This window comes from Hetaerina americana, unplaced genomic scaffold, assembly GCF_022747635.1.
Source record: "Hetaerina americana unplaced genomic scaffold, ioHetAmer1.1.p SCAF_52, whole genome shotgun sequence".
Classification (NCBI taxonomy): Eukaryota; Metazoa; Arthropoda; class Insecta; order Odonata; family Calopterygidae; genus Hetaerina; species Hetaerina americana.
The window spans coordinates 3,005,378-3,028,028 of record NW_027287117.1 but is presented as its reverse complement, the minus strand read 5'-3'; the positions used below and the strand labels follow the sequence as shown (position 1 = coordinate 3,028,028).

General features: G+C 39.3%; 1 protein-coding gene across 4 annotated transcripts in view; it reads right to left on the bottom strand.

The window, feature by feature from the left end:
* The window catches only part of LOC139694679 (fap1 adhesin-like), a 223,224-nt gene that overhangs the window by 140,011 nt on the left and 60,562 nt on the right, over positions 1 to 22,651 (bottom strand). For all 4 annotated transcript variants that reach the window (XM_071593177.1, XM_071593175.1, XM_071593178.1 and 1 more), the window contains exons 4-6: positions 19,133 to 19,540; positions 13,309 to 13,584; positions 537 to 749 (exon numbers count right to left, since the gene is read on the bottom strand). In XM_071593177.1, coding sequence (XP_071449278.1) covers positions 537 to 749; positions 13,309 to 13,584; positions 19,133 to 19,540 — 897 coding nt within the window. The remainder of the gene's footprint in view (positions 1 to 536; positions 750 to 13,308; positions 13,585 to 19,132; positions 19,541 to 22,651) is intronic.

Here is a 22,651-nt window from a genome sequence, read left to right as displayed (position 1 = left end):
TTTGACTAATAAAATTCATTATTCTTCCCGTTCGATCATGTGAATTTAGTTGAAAATACTCGAGCGAGAAATCAAAACAAATATTGAGAAATAGCACGTGTCACTCAGCCGTTCAATGAGCATTAAAATCTCAAAAATATTTGGTGAAGCACTCGAAGGAAAACTGAATATTATTGTTATGGCGATGCTGGCAAAACCTGTGTCGGAAAAAAATAATAATTTGTTGGTTTTCCTTCGTACTAAGTCGTGATAGTACACAGAAGATAATTCAAACTTTCAGAGTACGAATTTCTTACCCTGGAGCGCATTCCTCAAGGGTGGTCGAGATTTCTGTCTACATCGTGTCAAGCTGTCTTGTTACAATGAAGTAAATCTTCATCATTATCTCTGATTCAGACAAGGCACTTTGCACTTCCCTTCATTTTACTTTCTATTTGATCGAACATGCATAATGCGTGAGCAAGTCACAAAATTTGTCCTCAACGCCAATGGGTTTTGATATTGAAGAGGTGTGTTCGGAGGCCGTGTCCTCTCACCTTAGTCTCCGTTTCCGTCTTGGACTCCGTTATCGCCTCCGACACGACGGCCTGCTCGATCTCCGAGATAATCTCCCGGAGCGTGTTCTTGATGCTCTCCTGCTGGATCTCCGTCGTGTGACTCTGAGACTCCACGGCCTGCTCAGCGGGTGGTGCCTCTTTTTCCTCGACGGGCGGCGCCTCCTCTTCCGCGGCGGGCGGTGGTTCGACCGTCTGCGGGGACCGAGGGGAGCATGCCATATAATAAACATGGACGACTCAGTCACTTCAAATAGTCCACTTGATGTGGCACATTTCAACACTCGACATCTATCCATTCACTTCGATTTTTAGAACTATTTACTATCATTACTCTACACTTTATTAAAGTGTTCTTATATACCGCCGAAGCTGCCAAACCACGGCTATCATCTTGCTTCAACGTTCATGTTTCTACGCCGTACAACACAACTCTCCCTAACAAAGTTTTAGTGTAGCATTTGCAGGTTTAACTTTGTGGAATTCCGTCATTATGAGGGTAAAAAGTAACTTAACATTTTCTATGTTACTATGGTTTCGATGCTGCGCATCGTCACCACCTTGATGGTCACCTGTGCATCATCGAAACCATGGTCGTGAAATATTAAATCTTTATTGTGGAAGTGTAAAGTTTCTTTTTACCCTCATAAAGTTTTGGCGATACTTTTCTTGACATTCTTACTCAACGTCCCCGTCATTAATTCTCTCTTCCTTGTGAAAGCTCCTTTGCCCAAGGCAATTCCTCTCCTTATGTCCCTATTGTTTTGACCATTTTGGACTATAATGCTTGCAATATAGGTCAATAGCATCTTAATCGTATTTGAGCAGGTCGCTCAGGTGACCCCATGTCCACCTGCTTTTGTTTTTGCCTCCCCGTTTTAACATTAAGCTTAGCATTCGCCTTTTTGAAAAATCTTAACCTTTATTTTGATTCCATTGATTCTCATCGAATACCTTTCAGATTGATTTACTTTTTTAATGTGCTCAATAGTGATTGCAAACCTTTGGCTGACTGACTAAATGGAGCTCCGTCATCCGCAAAATTTATGAATACCTCACCGACTTTCAGTCCTATCTCCAGTTAATTTCATGCCATTTTTACCGTTTCCTCTGCATATAAAGAGAAAAACAGTGGTAATAATGGGCATGCCAGTGTCTTATTCCTCTTCCTAACACCACTCAGTCCGCTACCCTCCCTCGCACCTGAGCAGTCTTAGACAGGTAAAGGTTGTGGATTAGCCTCCTTTCCCTTCCACATTTTAATAATCTGTAATATATCCATAAATATTATCCAATTCCCTCTAATAAACTTCTTCTCGAAATTTATGTAATAAATGCGTGCATCCAGATTTTATTTATATGCTCTTCTCAATAAGTAACCTCATAACGCAGCACTTGTGTCTCTCCCATTACGGAACCCAAGCTGATTATCCCCCAAGTAATCATTTTCCCGGATCTCCATCCTCTAGTTGATAATGGTCTTGAGGACAAAATTAGCTGCGTGCGAAAACAAGCTTATTTCTCTTTAGTTCTAACCTGTGGCTGACTTTCTGTCATGAGAATTAACGCTGATATGACAAAATCTTCCTGCCTAATGCGTCTTTCGTACACATATGTTATGAATTGCCCTTGTAAACCTTTCCTCCAAAGCATTCCAAAATCTTTAAGTAGTTCCGAGAAAATGTTTTCAAACTCCGTGGCCTTATTTCATTAAATTCCCTTCATGCCCCATCTATGTATGTCTAGGCCTCAGCTATCTTCATCTACGTCTCTTTCTATGTCTAACCCTATTGTATTCGCCATATAGTTCCTCTATATATTCCTTTCATCCCTTTTGAATATTTCTGGGTAAATTTCTTATTTATTCTCTTAACTTTGACAATTTGACGGCATAAGCTTCCTTCTTCCTGCTAGGGCAACTTTCTGTGCAAAGCGCCTTTTTAGCAACATCGAATGACTTGTTAAACAAAGCTGAGAAATCTAGCGATGATAAGTCTTCATCAATGCAGAACGTGCCTTCAACGAAGATTGCCAATACTATAGGAACAGTTGACTACCTTCTGAGGATCCTTTAATATCGTTAGCTTCTGTCATAATGCTTTCGAGGAGCCATCAATATGGCCGCTTGCCAGTTTACAATGAGCCCTCGCTCCCATTGCGGACTTAGTTTTAAGGTTTTTTGTTTTTTCTAAAATAACCAAAACAATGAAAGATGTAATGGGAAGAATTAAGAGATTTTGACGAGTTTGAAGTATTGGCATCTACATCATTTGTTCCACACTGTCACCTGATTGGATCCCCAGGGTAAGACCGAAATGGAATATTGAGAATGGGCGTATAAATTTTTAAGGTGCTGGCAAAAATGGCTTACTTTTGTATTTAAAGCGGATATATGTCTATAAATTAATGTGGTGTTATTAACATTCTCAATTATACGATATATATTTTTTTTTTTAAGTAATCTACCGGTTAAGGTAGGTTTTTGGACTGACACAACTACCAAACAAACACCTTATCACTCCCAACAAAACACAAAATCAATCATCCTACTCTATATCAGGTCCCTCTTCATCTCTGAGTACTTCCTTCCTCCCTTCATCCCGTCCAACAACCCTATCCTGTTCCTTCCCTTTCCTCTTTTGCCCAACATTCTACCCTCTATCACAGTCTTCAACATCCCACTGCCGGTCAACACCCCCTTCATCCACTTTTCCTGCCTGCATAGGATTGCTCCCAACAAACCCCTCTCTTCGCCCACCATACCAAGTACTTCCTCATTTGTTTTCTTCTCTGTCCATTTCACCTTCTCCATTCTTCTCCACACCCACATTTCAAAAGCCTCCAGTCTACGTCTATCCTCCTGCTTCAATGACCACGTTTCCGCGCCGTACATAGCTACGCTCCATATCAAAGTTTTTACGAGTCTTTTCTTAACATCCTTACTCAAAGTCCCCGTCATCAACTCCCTCCTCCTCGTGAAAGCCTCTTTGCCCAGCGCAATTCTTCTCCTTACGTCCCTACTACTTTGACCGTGTTGGTCCAAAACACTACCTAGATACGTAAACTGTTCTACCTGCTCTAGCTTTGGCCTCCTATTTTAATGTTAAGCTTGGCCTTTTTCTTTCTAGAAAATCGCATAACCTTTGTTTTATTAATATTGATTCTCATCCCATACCTGTCGCACTGAATTTCCAATTCACTAAGCAATGCTTGCAGCCCCTTGGCTGACTGACAAACTAAAGCTTGGTCATCAGCAAACCTAACTGATTTTACGACTTCCCCGCCCACTTTCATTCCTACCTCGAGTTCTTCCCATGCCTCTTTGATCATTTCTTCTGCGTACAGGTTGAACAGCAACGGTGATAATGGGCAACCCTGCCTTACACCCCGTCCTAACACTGCCCATCCTGACTCCCCGTTTCCCACCCTCACCTGGGCAGTCTGAGACATGTACAGATTGCGGATTAGCCTCCTTTCCCTCCAATCTATTCCTATTTTCTGCAATATACTCATTAGTTTTTCCCAATTTACTCTATCAAACGCTTTTTCGAAATCTACGAAACAGGCAAATACCTCCTGGTTGTGTTCTATATTCCTCTCGATTAATAATCTCATTACTGCAATGGCATCACGCGTACCTCTCCCCTTCCTAAACCCAAACTGATCATCCCCTAAGTAATCATTTGCCCTACTCTCTATCCTTTTGTTTATGATCCTGAGAACAACCTTAGCTGCGTGGGATATCAAACTAATTGTCCTATAGTCCTCACATGACGTGGCCTTTACCTTTTTCGGAATAGGAACTAAAACTGATCTCACAAAGTCTTCCGGCCAGATTCCCTCCTCATAAATACTACGGATCAGCCCATATAGCCTCTTCCTCCCACATTTTCCCAAGCATTTCAAAAGTTCCACGGGAATGTTATCTACCCCCACGGCCTTATTTAGTTTCATCTCCCTTAATGCCCTTTCTATCTCATTGTCTAGTATGCCTGGACCTAAGCTATCTTCCTCTACGTCATGTTCCTTTTCAATGTCTAACTTTGTTGGTCTAAGCTCTTTACTATACAGGTCTTCTACATATTCCTTCCATCTCTCTTGGATCTTTCCTGCGTCAACTATTACCTTACCGGCCTTATCTCTAACTGCTATCGTTGATCTCCCTTTCTTACTTCCCGATAAAGATTTAACTATGCTGTAAAGCGCACCGATTTCCCCCTTCCTCTGCAGACTTTCCATATTCTCGCACTGCGTCTTCCACCATGCTTCCTTTGCTTTATTTGTTGCCCGCCTCAATTTATTGTTCAATTCTTTGTACTTCATTTTGCCTAATTCTGTATATATATTCTTCCATTTTCGCCGCTCATCCATTTTTGTAATCATCTCATCCGTGATCCATGGTTTACGAGTCCTTTTAGCGTTAACGGTTCCAATAGTGTCTTTTGCCGCTTTAGACAACCCTTTTTTGATACATTCCCATTTTTCTTCAATAGTACTTAGCTCTTTACCGTCCTCCATGATTTTCTCTATCGCCTGTTTGTATTCCTTTCTTTTCAACCCATTTAATGCTTCTACATTCCATTTTCTAACTCGCCGCCCCTGCCTTATCTTTTTAAAACGTACGCTACATTTCATAACAACTAAATTGTGGTCTGAGTCCGCATCCGCTCCCGGGAAGCTGTGGGAATTTATCACACTGTTCCTAAACCTGTGTCTAACCAGGATATAATCTAGCTGATATCTTCCCGAGTCACCTGGCATTTTCCATGTATACCTGCGTCTTTTGTGGTGTCTGAACCAAGTGTTGGTGATAACTAACCCCTGTCTCCTGCAGAACTCAACTGCTTTCTCCCCGCGGTCATTCCTCGTGCCTAAACCGTAGTCCCCCACCTCATCACCATCTCTTCCTTCGCCTACTGTCGCATTCCAATCCCCCATCACTATCAAATGTTTCCCTGCAGGAACACATGCAATCATGTCCTCTAACTGATCGTATATCCTATCGACCTCTTCTTCCTTATGGTTGCTCGGTGGCATGTATACCTGGATAATAACTAAGTTCGTCGGTTCTGCTTTTATCTCCACTAGTAGTATTCTATCCGTTACCTGCTCTATGTTGACTACGCTTCTTCCTACCTCTTCATTTAATACTATGGCGACCCCTCGTTGGCTCTCGTCCCCACCGCTGTATATTATTCTATACTTATCACTCCAGTAATCCCCGCTATCTTTCCATCTCACCTCGCATAGACCTAAAATATCTATATTTCCCCTTTCCATCTCTCGCTTAACATTCTCCAATTTCCCCGTCCTCATCATTGTCCTAACATTCCACGTTCCTATTCTAACTAATTTGGTCTTCTTCTCCTGCGTCTTCTGTCCTGCTGCTGCTGGTTTTCCCTTGCAAGGGTTTCGTGGGATGACGACCGCGGAAGCCTTGCCTCCCCCGCTGCCGGGCACGACACACGTCCGATTGGGCCGAGCCCCGTGGTTGCCAGGACTCAAAATATCTCTATTGTCCATCACATTGTTCTTGGGAATGATAATTGAGGTGGTTTCCCGTTGCCTTCCTCAATAGTGTTTTTAACGTGACACCATCACTTACTGGCCGCCCCACTGGGGTCAGACGCCATTGCAGCCGCCTCACTGAGGAACAGACGCTGCGTGGACTACCTTTCGTCTGGCTCCTAACCTTCGACCTATCTGGCATGGGTGACCCTACCAGGAGCAATTTTTATTACTCCCGCCAGTACAGCTCTAGGGGTCATCGGAACGCACAAGCCCTTCCACCACGTCAAGGTTGTAGTCCGGGGAGGGACGATATATATATATATATATATATATATATATATATATATATATATATATATGTATATATACATACATACATACATATATATATATATATATATATATATATATATATATATATATATATATATATAATATCTTCGAAATGGAACGCTCTTCGGCGACGCACAAATATTTAAAAAACAGATTTAGATTTTTAGAATATAGAAACACAAAGAAAGGACACTCACAATTTGTTATTTGACGTTTCGACAGCACGGCTGTCGTCTTCAGAATGGCGTTCTCGGGGAAGAGCGGAGAGGATGTGCGGGGGAGAGGTGGGGGAGAGAGAGGTAAAGGGACATATAGGAAATGAACAACGGGTGGGGGGGATATGTAGGCAGCCAATTGATGCATTCAGTGGGCTTGGTTCAGCCCGGGCGGTTTGAATGATTGGGCCACCCAGATATGCGCCATCTCGCGGGTTTTCACCTCTATTATACTCGCAGATTTGGGAAGGATTTCAATCACCGAAACGGAGAAGCAGTCGTCAAAAGATTGATTGTGGGAAGCGGTGTGAGTAGGGATGGGATAATTAAGAAATGTGGGAGATTTGGTGGAATCGAATCGAATGCACGACCGCACTTTCCCTCCGCATGAATAACCACCGATATTCCACCAAATCTCCCACATTTCTTAATTATCCCATCCCTACTCACACCGCTTCCCACAATCAATCTTTTGACGACTGCTTCTCCGTTTCGGTGATTGAAATCCTTCCCAAATCTGCGAGTATAATAGAGGTGAAAACCCGCGAGATGGCGCATATCTGGGTGGCCCAATCATTCAAACCGCCCGGGCTGAACCAAGCCCACTGAATGCATCAATTGGCTGCCTACATATCCCCCCCACCCCCTTGTTCATTTCCTATATGTCCCTTTACCTCTCCCTCCCCCACCTCTCCCCCGCACATCCTCTCCGCTCTTCCCCGAGAACGCCATTCTGAAGACGACAGCTGTGCTGCCGAAACGTCAAATAACAAATTGTGAGTGTCCTTTCTTTGTGTTTCTATATTCTAAAAATCTAAATCTGTTATATATATATATATATACATATATATATATATTTGTATGTATATATATATTTATATGTATGTATATAATTTCTCGTGTTTACCAGTGAAGCTGAAACTTTTATTCGAAAAAATTGTGCAGGATGGAGCATACATGTAAGAGGGCTTATAAAGAGCTGGTTTGGACTGTGCCATTACGCGGGTGATGGTTTATTAAGCTCCTTCTATACAACATCCACGCTTAATCTTATACTTCTCGGAGATGGGCTTCTCGAACAGCTAATCTGAGACTTGGGTTCCTGTCCTCTCTCATTGCCGTCTTTCTGATTCTTTCTTTGTGATTCTGCCAATGTGTCTCACCTTGTCGTAAAATATTCAAAAATAGAAAGGAATTTGGTTTCTGTTTTTTTTTCGTGTCTATTTGATCGTTCTTCCGTCGCCGCTGTTCTCTGGCTTCTTTCGAAGTCCGAGGATATTTTCACCCACCATTTAGTTCATCGAGGCTCCGCCCATCCGTCGTGAACTGGCGCTCTGCAATTAGATTTTTCTAGACCGTGTCGTTCTTCTTGTAACTGCATCTCTTTGTGTCTGCGTCTGAGTTATCGCTGTTATATTCTCCAAAATTTTTCTCTGCTTGAATTACTTGCTGGTTTTTGACGTATCTAGTGTAACATTTTATTCTTCATGTTATATATTATTCTAGTGCAGTAACATTGAAATGGAGTATTGGTGGACCTGATATTTTAATATCTCCGTCCAATGACTCTCATTATTGGTGCGAAATAGCTAGCTGAAATTGTGAGATTCGACTGCTGCAAATGTTACCATTAATAAACTCGGAGAAACAAGTAGCATATTCTATCGCCGTCATTTGGTACCTTTAAAGTATAGTCTCTTGAAACGGATTTTTGCGAGAAATATTGAAGGTGTACCTAGCATTTGCTTAAAACAAGATATTTTTATTTCCTGGCTACAGACACATTTTGAAAATTTTCCTTTCTGATATACAGCACTGAAAAAAAAACTATAACGACGTTTTTCTATCCGCGTTGAGAATATTTGATGCGCCATGTTCCTCATCGAGATTTGGCTGCATCTAATATTAAAAATGAGGTCGTTTGGTTCATTGTCTCTTTTTAATACGACTTTAATTTTTGTGCGAAATTAGTTAACACGAGTTATTCTCCCTTTGAAGCATATCTTTGAGATTTAGAAACAGGTTTTACTTTCACCTTTATGGATTATAACAATGCTACACAAATCTTCCTTTTTATGTTTTACTTTACTTTTATTTCTTTCTCGAATTTTATCTTTTTGGTCAAATTCTTTTGAAAAGACACCCATTTAGTAAAAACGTTTTTAACTCTTCTGATGCTAATAAAAAATACTATGGTGATTATATAAACACCTATGTGTGGTATTTACTTTGAAGCCTCTGACACATCGATTTGTTATCATCTCTGATTTAGGTTTTGTTGTGTTCCTTTTAATTCAATGAAAAATTACTGTAAAATATTGTAAATATTTGTTTCCTTACGCTTTCTATCGAAGAAATTTCCATTTCATTTAATTGATCAGTATCATATTGAGTATGTGCTTTCATACCATAAAATAATATTCAGGAATTTTGGACAAGCGTCAAAGGAAACTCAGTGAATCGAATTGCAAGCCCGCGGGCAAAACACGAACAAACAGTTAACATGAAATTGAATTTGTTTGTTCAGAAATGTGGTACATGAGGAATACGGATGAATCTGTGGAGTGATGGTGATTTTTGTTGAAACGGATGGAATGGCGCCATCGCCGATGTAAGAAGGCGGCCAAAAAATATACAAGAGTAGAGATATTTTTCGAAGTGTAAGTGCCAGGTGGGATTAGTTTGGAAGAAGAAACTGTGGAGCCGAAATAAGGGCACCAAAATAAAAATTTGGAAACAAAAGAGGAAAATATTTGTTTTTTATATTCTTACTCACATAAACAAATGTATATCACTGTAGAGTAGGATGCTGGATTTTGTGTTTTTTTAGGATTCACAAAACGTTCTATTTAGTAGCTGTGTCCATCCAAAAACCTACCGTAACCGGTTGATTAACTTTTAATAATAATTATATATATATATATATATATAAAATAATAAAAATAATTAAATATATTTATGTATATACATTTGTATGCTATTAACTGTTCAGAGTTAATTTAAATTATCATTTTTCTATGATATCATTGATAAAAACAAAATAAGAGCGTTATACGGAGCTAGGTATTGCTTATAAAATTCACTGTCTCACGAAAAGTAACTCTAGTCAATAGATATGGAAAAATACTTAGTTTTCATCGCATAGATATTATAACTATACACAGTAATATGTCAATATTAAAACTTTATAATTGGCATACTGCGTTTTTATTTCATTATATATATATATATATATATATATATATATATATATATATATATATATATATATATTTATAAGTTAATCTAGCGGCTAAGGTAGGTTTTAAACACAACTAGTAAATAAATATCTCCGAACAAAACACGATAGAGCCTCCTAGTCTACCATGAGTCCTTCCTTATCTGTGTGTACTTCCTTCCTCCCTTCATCCCGTCCGACATTCCTATCCTGTTCCTTCCCTTTCCTCGTTTGTCTAACATTCTCCCCTCAATTACAGGCTTCACCATCCCAATTCCGGTCAATACCGCCTTCATCCACTTTTCCTGCCTCCATAAGATTTCTCCCAAAAAACCCCTCTCTTCGCCCACCATACAAAGTAATTCCTCATTTGTTTTCTTCTCTGTCCATTTCACCTTCTCCATTCTTCTCCACACCCACATTTCAAAAGTCTCCAATACACTTCTATCATCCTGCTTCAATGACCACGTTTCCGCACCGTACATAGCCACTCCCCATATATAAGTTTAAACGGACCTTTTCTTAACATTCCTACCCAACCTCTCGGTCATCAATTCCCTCCTCCTTCTGAAAGCCCCTTTGCCTAGCGCAATTCTTCTCCTTACGTCCTGACTACTTAGACCGTGTTGATCCAAAAAACTCCTGATATACGCAAACTGTCCTGCCTGCTGCTCCAGGCTGTACCCTCTGATTTCAATGTTAAGCTAAACCTTTCCCTTTCTGGAAAACGGCATAACCTTTTTTTATAAATATTGATTCTCATTCCATATATGTAGCACTGAGTTTCCAATTCACTAAGAAATGCCTGCGATCCCTTGGCTGACTGACAAATTAAAGCTGGGTTATTAGCGAACCTAACTGATTTTTAGATTTCCCCGCCCACTTTCATTCCTACCTCCAGTTCTTCCCACTCTTTAATCATTTCCTCTACATACTGGTTGAACAGCGACGGTGATAATGGGCCATTATCACCGTAGTATGGGCTGCCATACACCTCTTGCTAACACTGCCCATCCGGACTCTTCGTTCCCCTCTCGCACCTGAGCAGCCTGAGACAAGTACAGATTGAGGATTAGCCTTCTGTCCTTCCAATCTATTCGTATTTTCTGTAATATACTCATTAGTTTTCCCAAGACACTCTATCTATGTGTAATTTAAAAATATCCGTTGAACATTTCCTTTGATTAATATTATTTTATAAGGAGGCTGTATGAAGTTATATGATTGATGATGCAGTAAATATTGCAATGCAATTGTATTTGTCAAATATAGTCAACTCTGGATTGACAGCGTTTTATAATTATCTTCATGCGCAATGGGAACATCGATTACTAAATGTAAATCCGCCCATTCTGGTATAGGTTCGGCTTAATCAAAAAGAAAACTCAGCTTAGAAACCTATTTAAGAAAAGCATATTCTTGTTATCACCTGTCAAGTACTTGAATATTAGAAGTTAAAATAAGTATTAATCTTGCTTTCAGTATTTACCTGGAAAAAATTAAGTATATCATTCGTCCTGATGGGGAAAATAAAATTTTCTGGAAACTGCTATAGCAAGGGGAATTCCGAAACTAAAGATGATGAATGGGCTTAAGATGAAGTTGAGCCTTGAGTAGGTGCGTTTGGGGAAGAGGGCGTCCGGAGAATTTGTCGCAGAGTAGCTTTTTACGCTGTATCATATTAGGTGAGGCCTACAGGTGTAGAAATGTGCATATAAGAGGGTCATCCGGAAAGTAGTACCCGTTCGTGAAATAAAGACACAAAAGTAAATATTAACAAACATAAAAAATTTTATTTGAAAGAGTATACTTTAAACTACTTCTCAACATAATCTCCAAGCAAATTAAGGCATTTGTCATAACGTGTGACAAGTTTCTGTATTCCTGCTGCATAGTCCTTCGCCGCCAGCTCATTGAGATACGCGAGGGACCCATCTTGCACAAATTTTTGCATAATGCAGATGGTGTTTAACAATTTCATGAACAATTGTTCGAGAAACATTGGGAAAATGCTCACAGATGTCATCAATTGTGACGCGCCGATCGTTCCTCACGAATTCGTCAACTGAGCTCACCAGTTGGTCTGTAATGACAGACGGTCTCCCCGAACGCTCATCGTCGTGTGTGTTCCCCCTCCCCATGTTGAAGTTGCGACACCACCGCCGAACAGACGACTCGTCCATTACATTGTCTCCATACACCTCCTTTAATTGGCGATGAATATCACATGGGCGAACGTTTCTTGCATTGAGGAATTTAATCACTGCCCTCACTTCACAACTGGCGGCGTTCTCAATTTTTTTAAACATTGTAAACAATCACAGAAACAACACAGGCAATGCTAGCGTCACGCAACTTGGCTCAGAGAAGGCAGACAAGCCACTGAAGCTATCTGACCTCGTCCAGCGGCTACTCGCGTCGTCAGCACTTCATGCGGCACGAACGGGTACTACTTTCCGGATGACCTCGTATGTTCATCGAAATTTTGTCGAAAAGTCTTAAAACTCTGTTCATCTAAAAACTGCACTAATGTGTAGGACGCCTAATGGAAATCTAATAATTTGAGTCTGACACAGTATTGTTTTACTCTTTTAATTAGGATGAAATGGCTATAATCATAGATTAACCCAAAGCTGCCCTTAATACACGCATGCGGAATTATTTATAAACGCATATTATATGCATAACGATTCGACTTTTTGATGAAATTTCTGGTGAAATTTCATCATCAACATTTTTAAGGTCATATGCTATTTGGCAGCTACTATCTTTAAGTATCGTAGAAATCCTTCAACTAGGTAATATTTTGATTCCCTTGGTTTATTCCGTTTTCGCCGAAAACAGGATTAATGATGCATGTATTTCGTGTATATAAACCAAAAAGATACTGTAAATCTTTAATTTTTGGTGTTCAATTTAACTATTTCATTAAATTAAATATTTCTATGCTCCCGTTCTTCCATTATATATTTCACAAGCGATGGTCATTGAGTAAAAAGTGCATTGAACTGACACCCGATGGTATTCTAGCGAGTCAACGCTTCGCACATAGCAAACGGAGAGAACACTTGAGGCTTTTGCGGCAAAGGGATTAGCCAGGGATTATTCGCGAGGGATCCTAAGCTTAAAAACTAGTTAGATTAATCCTTTTAAGAGGGTGAATGGCTGGGTGACCCTCAGGTCCAAAGTTTACCTGTCTTCTGACCTTCCGACTATCTAATTAAATTTAAAAGAGTTTAAATCAATTTTTGGTGTGTTTTTAATTCACTATTATCTAACTCTGAAATGCTTTGCTGAGGATTCCACCATCCATTTGAAATGTCGCCCCTCCTCCCTCTTTCTCCCACGGCGACGCACCCCCAAATCAAAAGCTCTCGGGCAAATGAACTTGCATGCGCGGGGACGTGATTGGTTTCAGGGATGAGGCGCGCCGCTTCCCCGCGGCCTCGGCACGGGGGCGACCGCCCTTCTCACTAACCTGCGCCTCCTTCCCCTCCACCTCCTCCTCCACCCTCCTCGCCGCCTCCTCCGCTGCCTCGACTCTCTCCTCCTCTTGGTTGCTTGAGGTTGTGGTGGTGGATGTGGTGGTGTTGGATACGGTGGTGGTGGTGGAGGTGGTGTTGGAGGTGGTGTCGGGTGGAGGGGTGGTCGTGTCGGAGGGGTGGGCCTCGGGCCTCGCCGCCGCCGCCTCCTTCTCCGCCGCCCCCTCCTCCACCTGGTTGCCGTTGGCGTCCAACGCACCCGCCGGCGGGCCCTGGAGGAAGCGAGGGAGAACCCGAGGGAGGGCGGGGGAGAGGGGGTTGGGGGAAGGGCAAAAGGGCGGGGGGTGGGAAGTTTGCGGAGCGGGGGTCGGGTGTCGATGATTTTCGGTCGGGGTTTGGGTCGTCGAGCCCCGGCGGTCGTTGGTTTATTAATTGAATTGATTGGGTTAGCCGAATGTCAAGGTTGCGCCGTTAGTGGTTTGCGGACAGGGTTAATTGGAGGGATCCGGTTTTGAGGGAACGGGCAGAGGGGATGAGGAGGGTGGGGAAATTCTTTTAGAATAATTCTTGTAATTTTTTTCCGGCGCCATCCCATCATGTTTGCGCTAGTTCTATCATCACCACCAAAAATGAATTATGGTGGAGGAGTTCATAATGATTTGGAGATCGAAATAAGTATTAAAATAATTGCATCCTTCTGTTGTAAAAATAAAGTAACCAATTTATAAATTTTTTTCTTCGTCTGCATTAACAAGCGAGGTGATTCGAAGTGAGAGAAAACTGAAATTTAGGATGCATCGGTGGAACACCTTTCAGTAATTTATTTTCTCGTATTTCCCAATATTTTGTTGGATATAATTGTGATGAATTCGATCTCCTTTTCACTTCAACAAACGATATATTTTTGAGTCAGTAGATTTTTTCAATGCATTTAATACGACAGCTCATAATGGGATGGTCCAATTCGTTCATTTCATAATCATGCCATTCCAGGCACGGTGTATTTTGCTGAGGTCTCGTATACATTCTTTAAAATGGGTGATTTAAAAGTAATGGCTTTCATTTTCGGTGCATAGGTTTCATTTCAAATTCACGTAATCGTGTATTAATATCTTCCTATACACATTGCGGCATTTATTGCGGATATATTTGGGATTCTAATTTCAGAAACCTCTTTTTCCTTTTGGTACATGTCATCGCTACAAATATTCTTGATGGCTGCAATTTCCTCTTCTCGTAGTTATTTGAAGGCATTCTTGCTTACTTGAAATGGATGAATAATTTCAATATACTATCCCTCTACGCGCTATTCTTTTGACGATTAAAATGATTATCATGAAGTTTAGGCCTTTTTAGTATTTATTGCCGTGCATTTTCCTTGATGCATACGTAGTATATTTTGCTCAGAAAATCCACACCCTAGTCAGATCGGACTCAAGTCGGATAATGTTTCATTACTTGGCAGCAAACATTATTGCCGACAGTTTAAACTAAAAATTAAGGGAGACATCTTATTGACATGTCAAATCCATGCTATGGTTTGGGGAATTTCAAACTTGATATTCAATCGTAGAGTTTGAGCAATGGTGTGCGTTGAGGTTTGACGTCATTCTTGTATTAGGCCATCGAAGCTCAGTAAATCATGCGGGAATTCATGGAAGTTTCTTATTTCATAAATTATGGTTTTTCTTGCACATTTTTTGCAGTGTTTACAAGTGCCAAATCTACAAAAACAGCTCAAACATGCAAAAGAACAGATCAAAACCAGCGGAATGAAGAGAAAGGTAAGCCACATCAGTGAAAAGCAAGCATTTCCGTGTTTTACTTAGGGTATTTTAATGGGATAAAAATGATTTATTCTGTTTGAATCTTACAACTGGAATTTCTCCTGAAGAAAATGTTCCGAACAATGGATTGTCACGGGTTGTTTGAGCTGGGAGTAGGTGATGATTGAAGGAGCCAATCACTTTGAAGTTTCAGGGTTACTTCATTCCATTTCATTTGGCAGAGTAATGGCCGAGTACAAATGGCAGTCCCTATTCTACAAAAATTTGCAAATTTTTTTATTTGAAATAAAACTATCAGCTCGAGATGTACGTTACATCAATGCACTACAATGAGAGAACATTTAATCCTTGTTGTAGGTCTAATTTTCTTTAAGAAGCCAATTAAATGATTGTAGAATGTCGTGAAGCAAGGATCAATTCTTTTAAAACTATCTCTCTACCTGTTCAAGTTTTAATGTCGTCATGAAGGATTCTGAAATTAGGGCCCAAAATTAGAAAAGCGTGTGTCAGGATTTTGTGAGTGGTTTCCTACCTTTGTTCCACATCTATTGGTTTGATTTACAATTTCTGCCGTCACGAAAATGCTACCGTGGTTCTTTGCACCAAATTGAAAGCCATACTTTTTAAACAAAGCTTAGAAGCATATAGATTTCAATAAAGAATTTTATTTCAAAATTTCCCTTCTACATGTAGTGTAGTATACCTTGTATGACAAAATTGTAAACAATCCTTGATGTGTAGGTACTATTAAGCAAAATATAACAACATTTTTTGTTCTAAATCACTCCAGAAATGTGAGTAGTAGAAATGTTATTCGCAAGAGAAATATCTAATTTAACTCGTTATTACAAACTTAACACTCAAAACATTACACAAATGAAATTAGTACCCAAAGAAAACTTTTATTCTTTCTTGAGCAGTAAATCTGTGATTTACACGAATTCTAAAAAAAATAATGATAGCCGAGGACACACATTCGTCATCTTTTGAAGACTTAAAAACAGTATTTTATCACATGAGAGGACTTGATAATTGGGTATTCTGATTTTTTCAATTTCCGACGAATAACGCTACAGCGAACACAGTGAATTCTTGAAAAAGTAATCGAGGCAGCCATATCTCTATATTCTGAAAATGCGAATGAGCAAGAAGCTATGCCGTTACTTCCCCAATAAACTAGGTGTAGCTTAAATTGTAAACACATCAAAATAGAAATGAAGCATCGGATATTCGGCAGTCAGCAGATTTACAGTTTTTCCAATATGATTATTTCTGCTCCCTCGTCGCGGCTCTTTGCCATCTTTTCGACTAAGATTTTATAGAAATTATCCTATTTCTAATTCTTTAAATGTAGCCTTACGACTGAAGAGCGGAAAGTTTATTTGTGAAGAATATTTTAATTTTTGGTTGTACCAATTCTTTATTTTTCAGTATCAATTATTTAAATTATTTTCAAATATAGTTATTATTAATTGGAAATGGAATACAAATAAAAAGCATAAGGAGGTTAAATTAATGAAAAATAAAGAAAGAAAAATTATTAATCAAATCCAGAAATCGTTTCTCAGAATAAAAATTTTCAAGGGAATGTTAGTAAAAGATCTATGAAGAATGATTAGGCATCTAAGCTGGTTTGTGAATGGTTGCACTAAAAAATTACCACCAATAAAAATTCTCAAAATCCATTCATGTAATACTTAGAAAAACATTTTAAAAAATTAATAAGGAATATTTTTCAGCGTTTAAAAATTATCACAACTTGTATTCGGTGACTTCAAATTCAGCATTACAAAAACTCCGTAAGTGCACCTCATTTGATATAAATTGAGCAAATTATTATTTTCATTAATTGTATAGATTGGTAAAAAATTGAGCGAATATTCGTAAAAAATGAAGTTATTTTATTCAATCTATTTATTAGTGACTAATATTATATTCTTTATACCGAGTAAAACATTTGCACATCAACTCTAAAAATTGAGCGTCGATATATCACATCAATGCTCTCAAGAAATATTATTGTGTAAAATGCACTCGTGCTTTTTCTTCACTTGTTAATTAATCTGATGCGTTATCTATTCATTAGGTTTCTTTCTGCTTGATAAAAAATATGCGATGCAAGATCTAATGACTTCGGTGCAAAGGTTAATATGACCGCTTCCATATTATATTAATATTCCATGAAGTGACGCTTCAGCATTTTTCAATAATATTCTCGGATATGTTAGTTATATGAATAATTTTAGTACCTACGCGGAACGATTGTAATTATTAGCATTTTTAAAAATATTGATTGCTTGGAGTTAACTGTCATTTTATTACACTTGATCTGATCTTGGAAAGTTATTATGTCACTAATATATGTACACCCGATTGCTTTTAATTATTTTTTTATTAATTTTTAAATCCTGAATTCTGTTTAAAATTGATTTTTTGTTTTATTTTCAACGAAAGAAGGATTCGGTACTACATATATAGCTGAATTAATAAGTCGGTAACTTTGTTTTCGTAAATATTTTAAAGTGTTTTATTACAACTTATTATTATGGAGTATTAAGGCACTGGTGTAGCATTTTATCATTTATTTATACCTACTAAATGCAATGATAGAACTAACACCTTTACCTTTTTGAAGTTATCTCTTTGAATTAATATTCCCTTGGAGGTGGCATTAGACCACGAAACTATTTCAATCATTTCTCCAAGTCGTGGGATTAGTTGGGCTTATTCTCGATCAAGTCATCCGAACATTGTGTTGCTGCCAAGTAGTGGAAAATATCAGACCTAACTTTATGCAATTTAATATTTACCTGTAGTGTTTCATAAAGCAACATTTCTGTAAGTTTCATCGATCTATTTGCTCTTGCTCAGAGTCAACAATTGTAGATTATGTTAACAAATATTAAGTATATCTATCTTGCATTACAACATGTAAATGCACGGAAATGCTTCAAAGTTCTCTTGAACTATACTGATATGATTTTGACTCACCATGGTGTACCCTACTAATTACTTATTTTTAACTTTTATTCGAAATTAATTTTGTTTGCTATGAATCTTGTTACGATGAATTGAATATCATATTTTGATGACTAGCCATTGTTTTAGACGATAAAGCCTTTCTGTGAAACGTTAAGTTTACAAGACGAAGATAAACTATTGGAAAAACTGAGGGTGATCTTCATTATATTATATAAGAAATGTCTCTTAAAAATACCTCTTATTTTATTATTTTAGTTGATGTAGCTATGATATAGGTAAGCATTCTTTCAAAGCATATGCTTTTACTGATGTTTACAGCAATTATTTTAAATGCATTGCATTTTTAACCGTGATTAATGCAATAATTACGTTTTAATATTTGTGTATGTTCAAGCGAAATATATGCCATGCTCGCGGTCTCTACATATCCCTTGAATTCGAATTGAAATCAGACGTTATATCTTATAGTAAGCTAATTTGGATCACTCTCTAATGCTCTAAACATCCTTTATGGAAAAGAAATTTGCGCAGGGTTAAATGTGAAAGCAAACATAAGAATTTCTCCCCCAAAGCAACACAGCCACATAGCCGAAGGAGCTATTCGTGAAAATATTAAAGAAGTGCCTCTCAACTATGAAAAAAAATAATTAACCGCAAAAAAGGCGTTGCCTATTCTCTTTAGTAAGCATAAGCGACAGAAATGAACGAAGAGAATCGCACACGCAAGAAAGCATTACCGGTACAAGCCAACGTTCTCCTGGCATCTTTCCACGCATGGAAGGAAACATGTCCAGGCCGGGAGGGCTCGTGTCGGTCATGAATTCCTCGCGGTCGCTCGTCTCCTCAGTTCCGAAAAGAAAAAATGAACGAGAGAAAAAAACATCTATGTTCTATATCACCGCTCTCCTCCTCTTCTTTCGTTAAGTGTGGGGGCATTATTCTCATGCTTAAAACATCGCTTCCGCGCCTCCTGCGCTCCACCACCTCCCCCAGGCGTCCGCTTCCGGAACTAACTCGAGGTGAACTTCATGACACCGCTGCGGGTGGTTACCTGCTCTTCCTCCACCGACTCCTCCACCACGGACCTCGAGCTCATCCCGACCACCTGCTTCTGCAGGATCTGTTGCGAGGTGTTGCTCTCTTGCCGCTGCAGCAGACCCGACAAGTCCTGAGTCTGCGAGAGGGCCTGCTGCATCATTTGCTCCTGCTGCTGCAGGAAGCGGTCCTGCTTCTCGGCCAGCGACCTCTGCATCAACTCCTCCTGCTGCCGCATGATGTCGTCGGCGCCGGAGGGCATGATGGAGAGGTTGCCCCCGGTGGTGGAGGAGGAGCTCATTTTGACGGAGGAGGAGACCGTCTTGGAGGAGGAGAAGGACTGATTGGACTCCTGGGTCGTCGTCTCACTTTCCTCCTTCTTGAAACTCGACTGGGAGATCTGAGTCCCATCTTCCGTCACTTCCTGAAAAGGCGAACGAAAAGAAAAGAATGGTCGATTAAGATGCTGATGTTACTCCTTGTCTATGACCTTTCTCCTTGGGTTTAGTTGTCCACAGCTTAGAAAAGTATCCTACGGCATAGCATGAAATCTATTGCCTTGGTGAGAATGCAACCTTTGAATTAGTGAGCTGGAACCATATTTACCGGAATGTCTTGGTCGGCACCATTCAATTAACCCTATGGCAGTGGAATCCATGAAACAAGAACTATACAGTCGCAGCTAATTCCAGTAAATGCGACAAAAAATTGTAACCAATTGATCATGACGGTATATTCGAAAATCGCGGTATTGAATGAGAGATAATAAATTAGTCTAAATAGCTAATGAATATTTTATCATAATTTGACCAACAAAAATAATGGTCCCTTGCTTTCTGAAGGATGAATGGATCACCTTAAGAAGTTAGTGGCTTTCCCTCAAACGCGATCGAAGTTATGGCAAAGTAAGTGCAGAGTAAAGAGTTTGCAAAAGTATTTGCAAAAGTGCAATCTCTTGTGTTATAAATATTTTGTTTTCAAATTCAATAGGTATAGTTTTCATTCTCACATGTTGGCAATAAATTCCGCTAATGTATTTTTTCATTTCTTTTTACTTCCAATGCAACAAAATCAGAGTGTAAAAATCATTCGCCTTGACTGGGATTCGAACCCAGATCCCTCAATATCCGGTCGAGGGCTTTAGCCACTTAAACTACCGAGGCGTCCTCTTAAACTCTGAAATTTTGGGGCTTTTAAAGGAACAAGATGTTGTGACGAAATACCGTACATACAATGTCACAGGCATTCGTAGTCGTGCGCGAGGCGCCACAGTCCACGAGGTTAAAGCCAACTTTAAACACTTATGGTGTTTTCACTTTGACAAATTCCAAAGAAACTGCGGGAGATGCCGCAACAGTAACTTTTAACGGAGTCATCCGCTAATGTGCGGATCTGGGTTCGAATCCCAGTCAAGGCGAATGATTTTTACACTCTGAAATTGTTGCATTGAAATGCAAATTAGCGGATGACTCCGTTAAAAGTTACTGTTGCGGCATCTCCCGCAGTTTCTTTGGAATTCTTTTTACTTATATTTTTAAGATCAGTCATTGTAAGCAGACATTCAATTTAAACCAAAGGGTGAATACTTATGGTTTCATATTCTAATTTTTCAGTATGAACCCTTCAAATGCCTTTGAAAGTTGTTTTTATTATAAACTGTGCCTAAACAAGGCAAGTAATAAAAATATTGAGGGTCGCAGTAGTAGAGCGGAGGTTAGAGCGTTGGACTACTGGCAGGAGGCCCCGGGTTCGATTCTCGAACAAGCCTCTCTGGGTTTCGGCAGCTCCATTCAAGCTAAAGTGATTTTTCGGGGTACCATGTCTTCCTGTGAAACCATAACCGAAACACAGGGAAAGGAACTGGCCCCCCCTACCCTGATGTGTGAATTTCACACGCCGCCTAGGGCTTAGTACTGGGTGAACTCTACCATCACCTACTAAACCAACCTTCGGGTTGATTACTGTGCCAATGGATTTTTAGAGAAACATTGTCAAGTACAAGAACAAGTGTCAAGACAATTTGGACAGTTTGTTTCTGTGAGTATTGGATGCCCTGAGGTTTTCCTACAATTCCATTTCGTCAACATTGTTATAATCTATTCCAACCGGAGATGGAGAAAATTATAAGCGCCATGTTTCTTTACTCGAATGCATGTTGTTCATTCTAAAAATTTGCATATTTAACCTTCAGCAGTCATTGAAATTTATTAAGAGAAGATTCAGAGGTATGCAAAACCTTGCCAGTGAAATTATGTGAGCTGATTTTTTCACGGAAAGCTTTGTTGCCGCTGTCTTGAGCGTTAAATATCAGGCAAATAGATATTACATAGTAATACTGTTCTGCGTAGGTTTGCACAACAACAGTCCATTATAAAGATTTAGTTTATTTCTGTGAATGCATTGGTTGAAGAGAAAAAAAAGGAATGCAATGGTGGTGAGAATCATTGAATATTATCCATCACGGCAAGGGCAGTGTAGGTGTACGTATTTGTAGTGTGTGTATGTATATATATATATATATATATATATAACGATTGTACGGAAAAACTCATACGAGCGGCACAATAATTGGCTGACACAACATAACACAAATAGAAAAGAATAGACACATATAAAAGAACACTTACACGGTAAATTGTTCGAGCTTTCGGCCCTCTCAGGGGGCCTTCTTCAAGAGAGACTGTCTCTCTTGAAGAAGGCCCCTGAGAGGGCCGAAAGCTCGAACAATTTACCGTGTAAGTGTTCTTTTATATGTGTCTATTCTTTTCTATTTGTGTTATGTTGTGTCAGCCAATTATATATATATATATATATATATATATATATATATATATATATCTTTCGGCCCTCTCAGAGGCCTTCTTCAAGAGAGACTCTCTCTCTTCTTCAAGAGGGTCTCTCTTGAAGAAGGCCTTTGAGATGGCCGAAAGCTCGAACAATTTACCGTGTGAGTGTCCTTTTAAATGTTGCTATTCTATTCTATTTGTGTTATATTGTGTCAGCCCATTATTGTGCCGCTCGTGTGAGTTTTTCCGTACAATCGTTATATATATATATATATATATATATATATATATATATAATATATATATATATATACACATTCAAACACGAAATCCCGCCAAACGGCGAAAAAATACTCATATATACAGAAACAGATATAAGGAAAAGGGATAGGAACACATATAAAGGACGAACACAATAGAGGTGGGGAAGGCGGAATCGAACGGATCACAAGAGTAAAAATATTTCCTCAACCGGGACTCGAACACCGAATCTTTCCACTTGCCGGGCGGATGCTCTTAACCACTTGAGCTATCGAGGATAGTCAATTTACCCTGAGATCCGTGGGTCTAATATGTGTTCCTATCCCTTTTCCTTATATCTGTTTCTGTATATATATATATATATATATATATATATATATATATATATAGTACAATACACAGTAACACATAATATAGAAACACAAGAAAAGAGAACACTCACACGTATTTTCTTGATATTTCGACGGAAACAATCCGTCTTCCTCTGA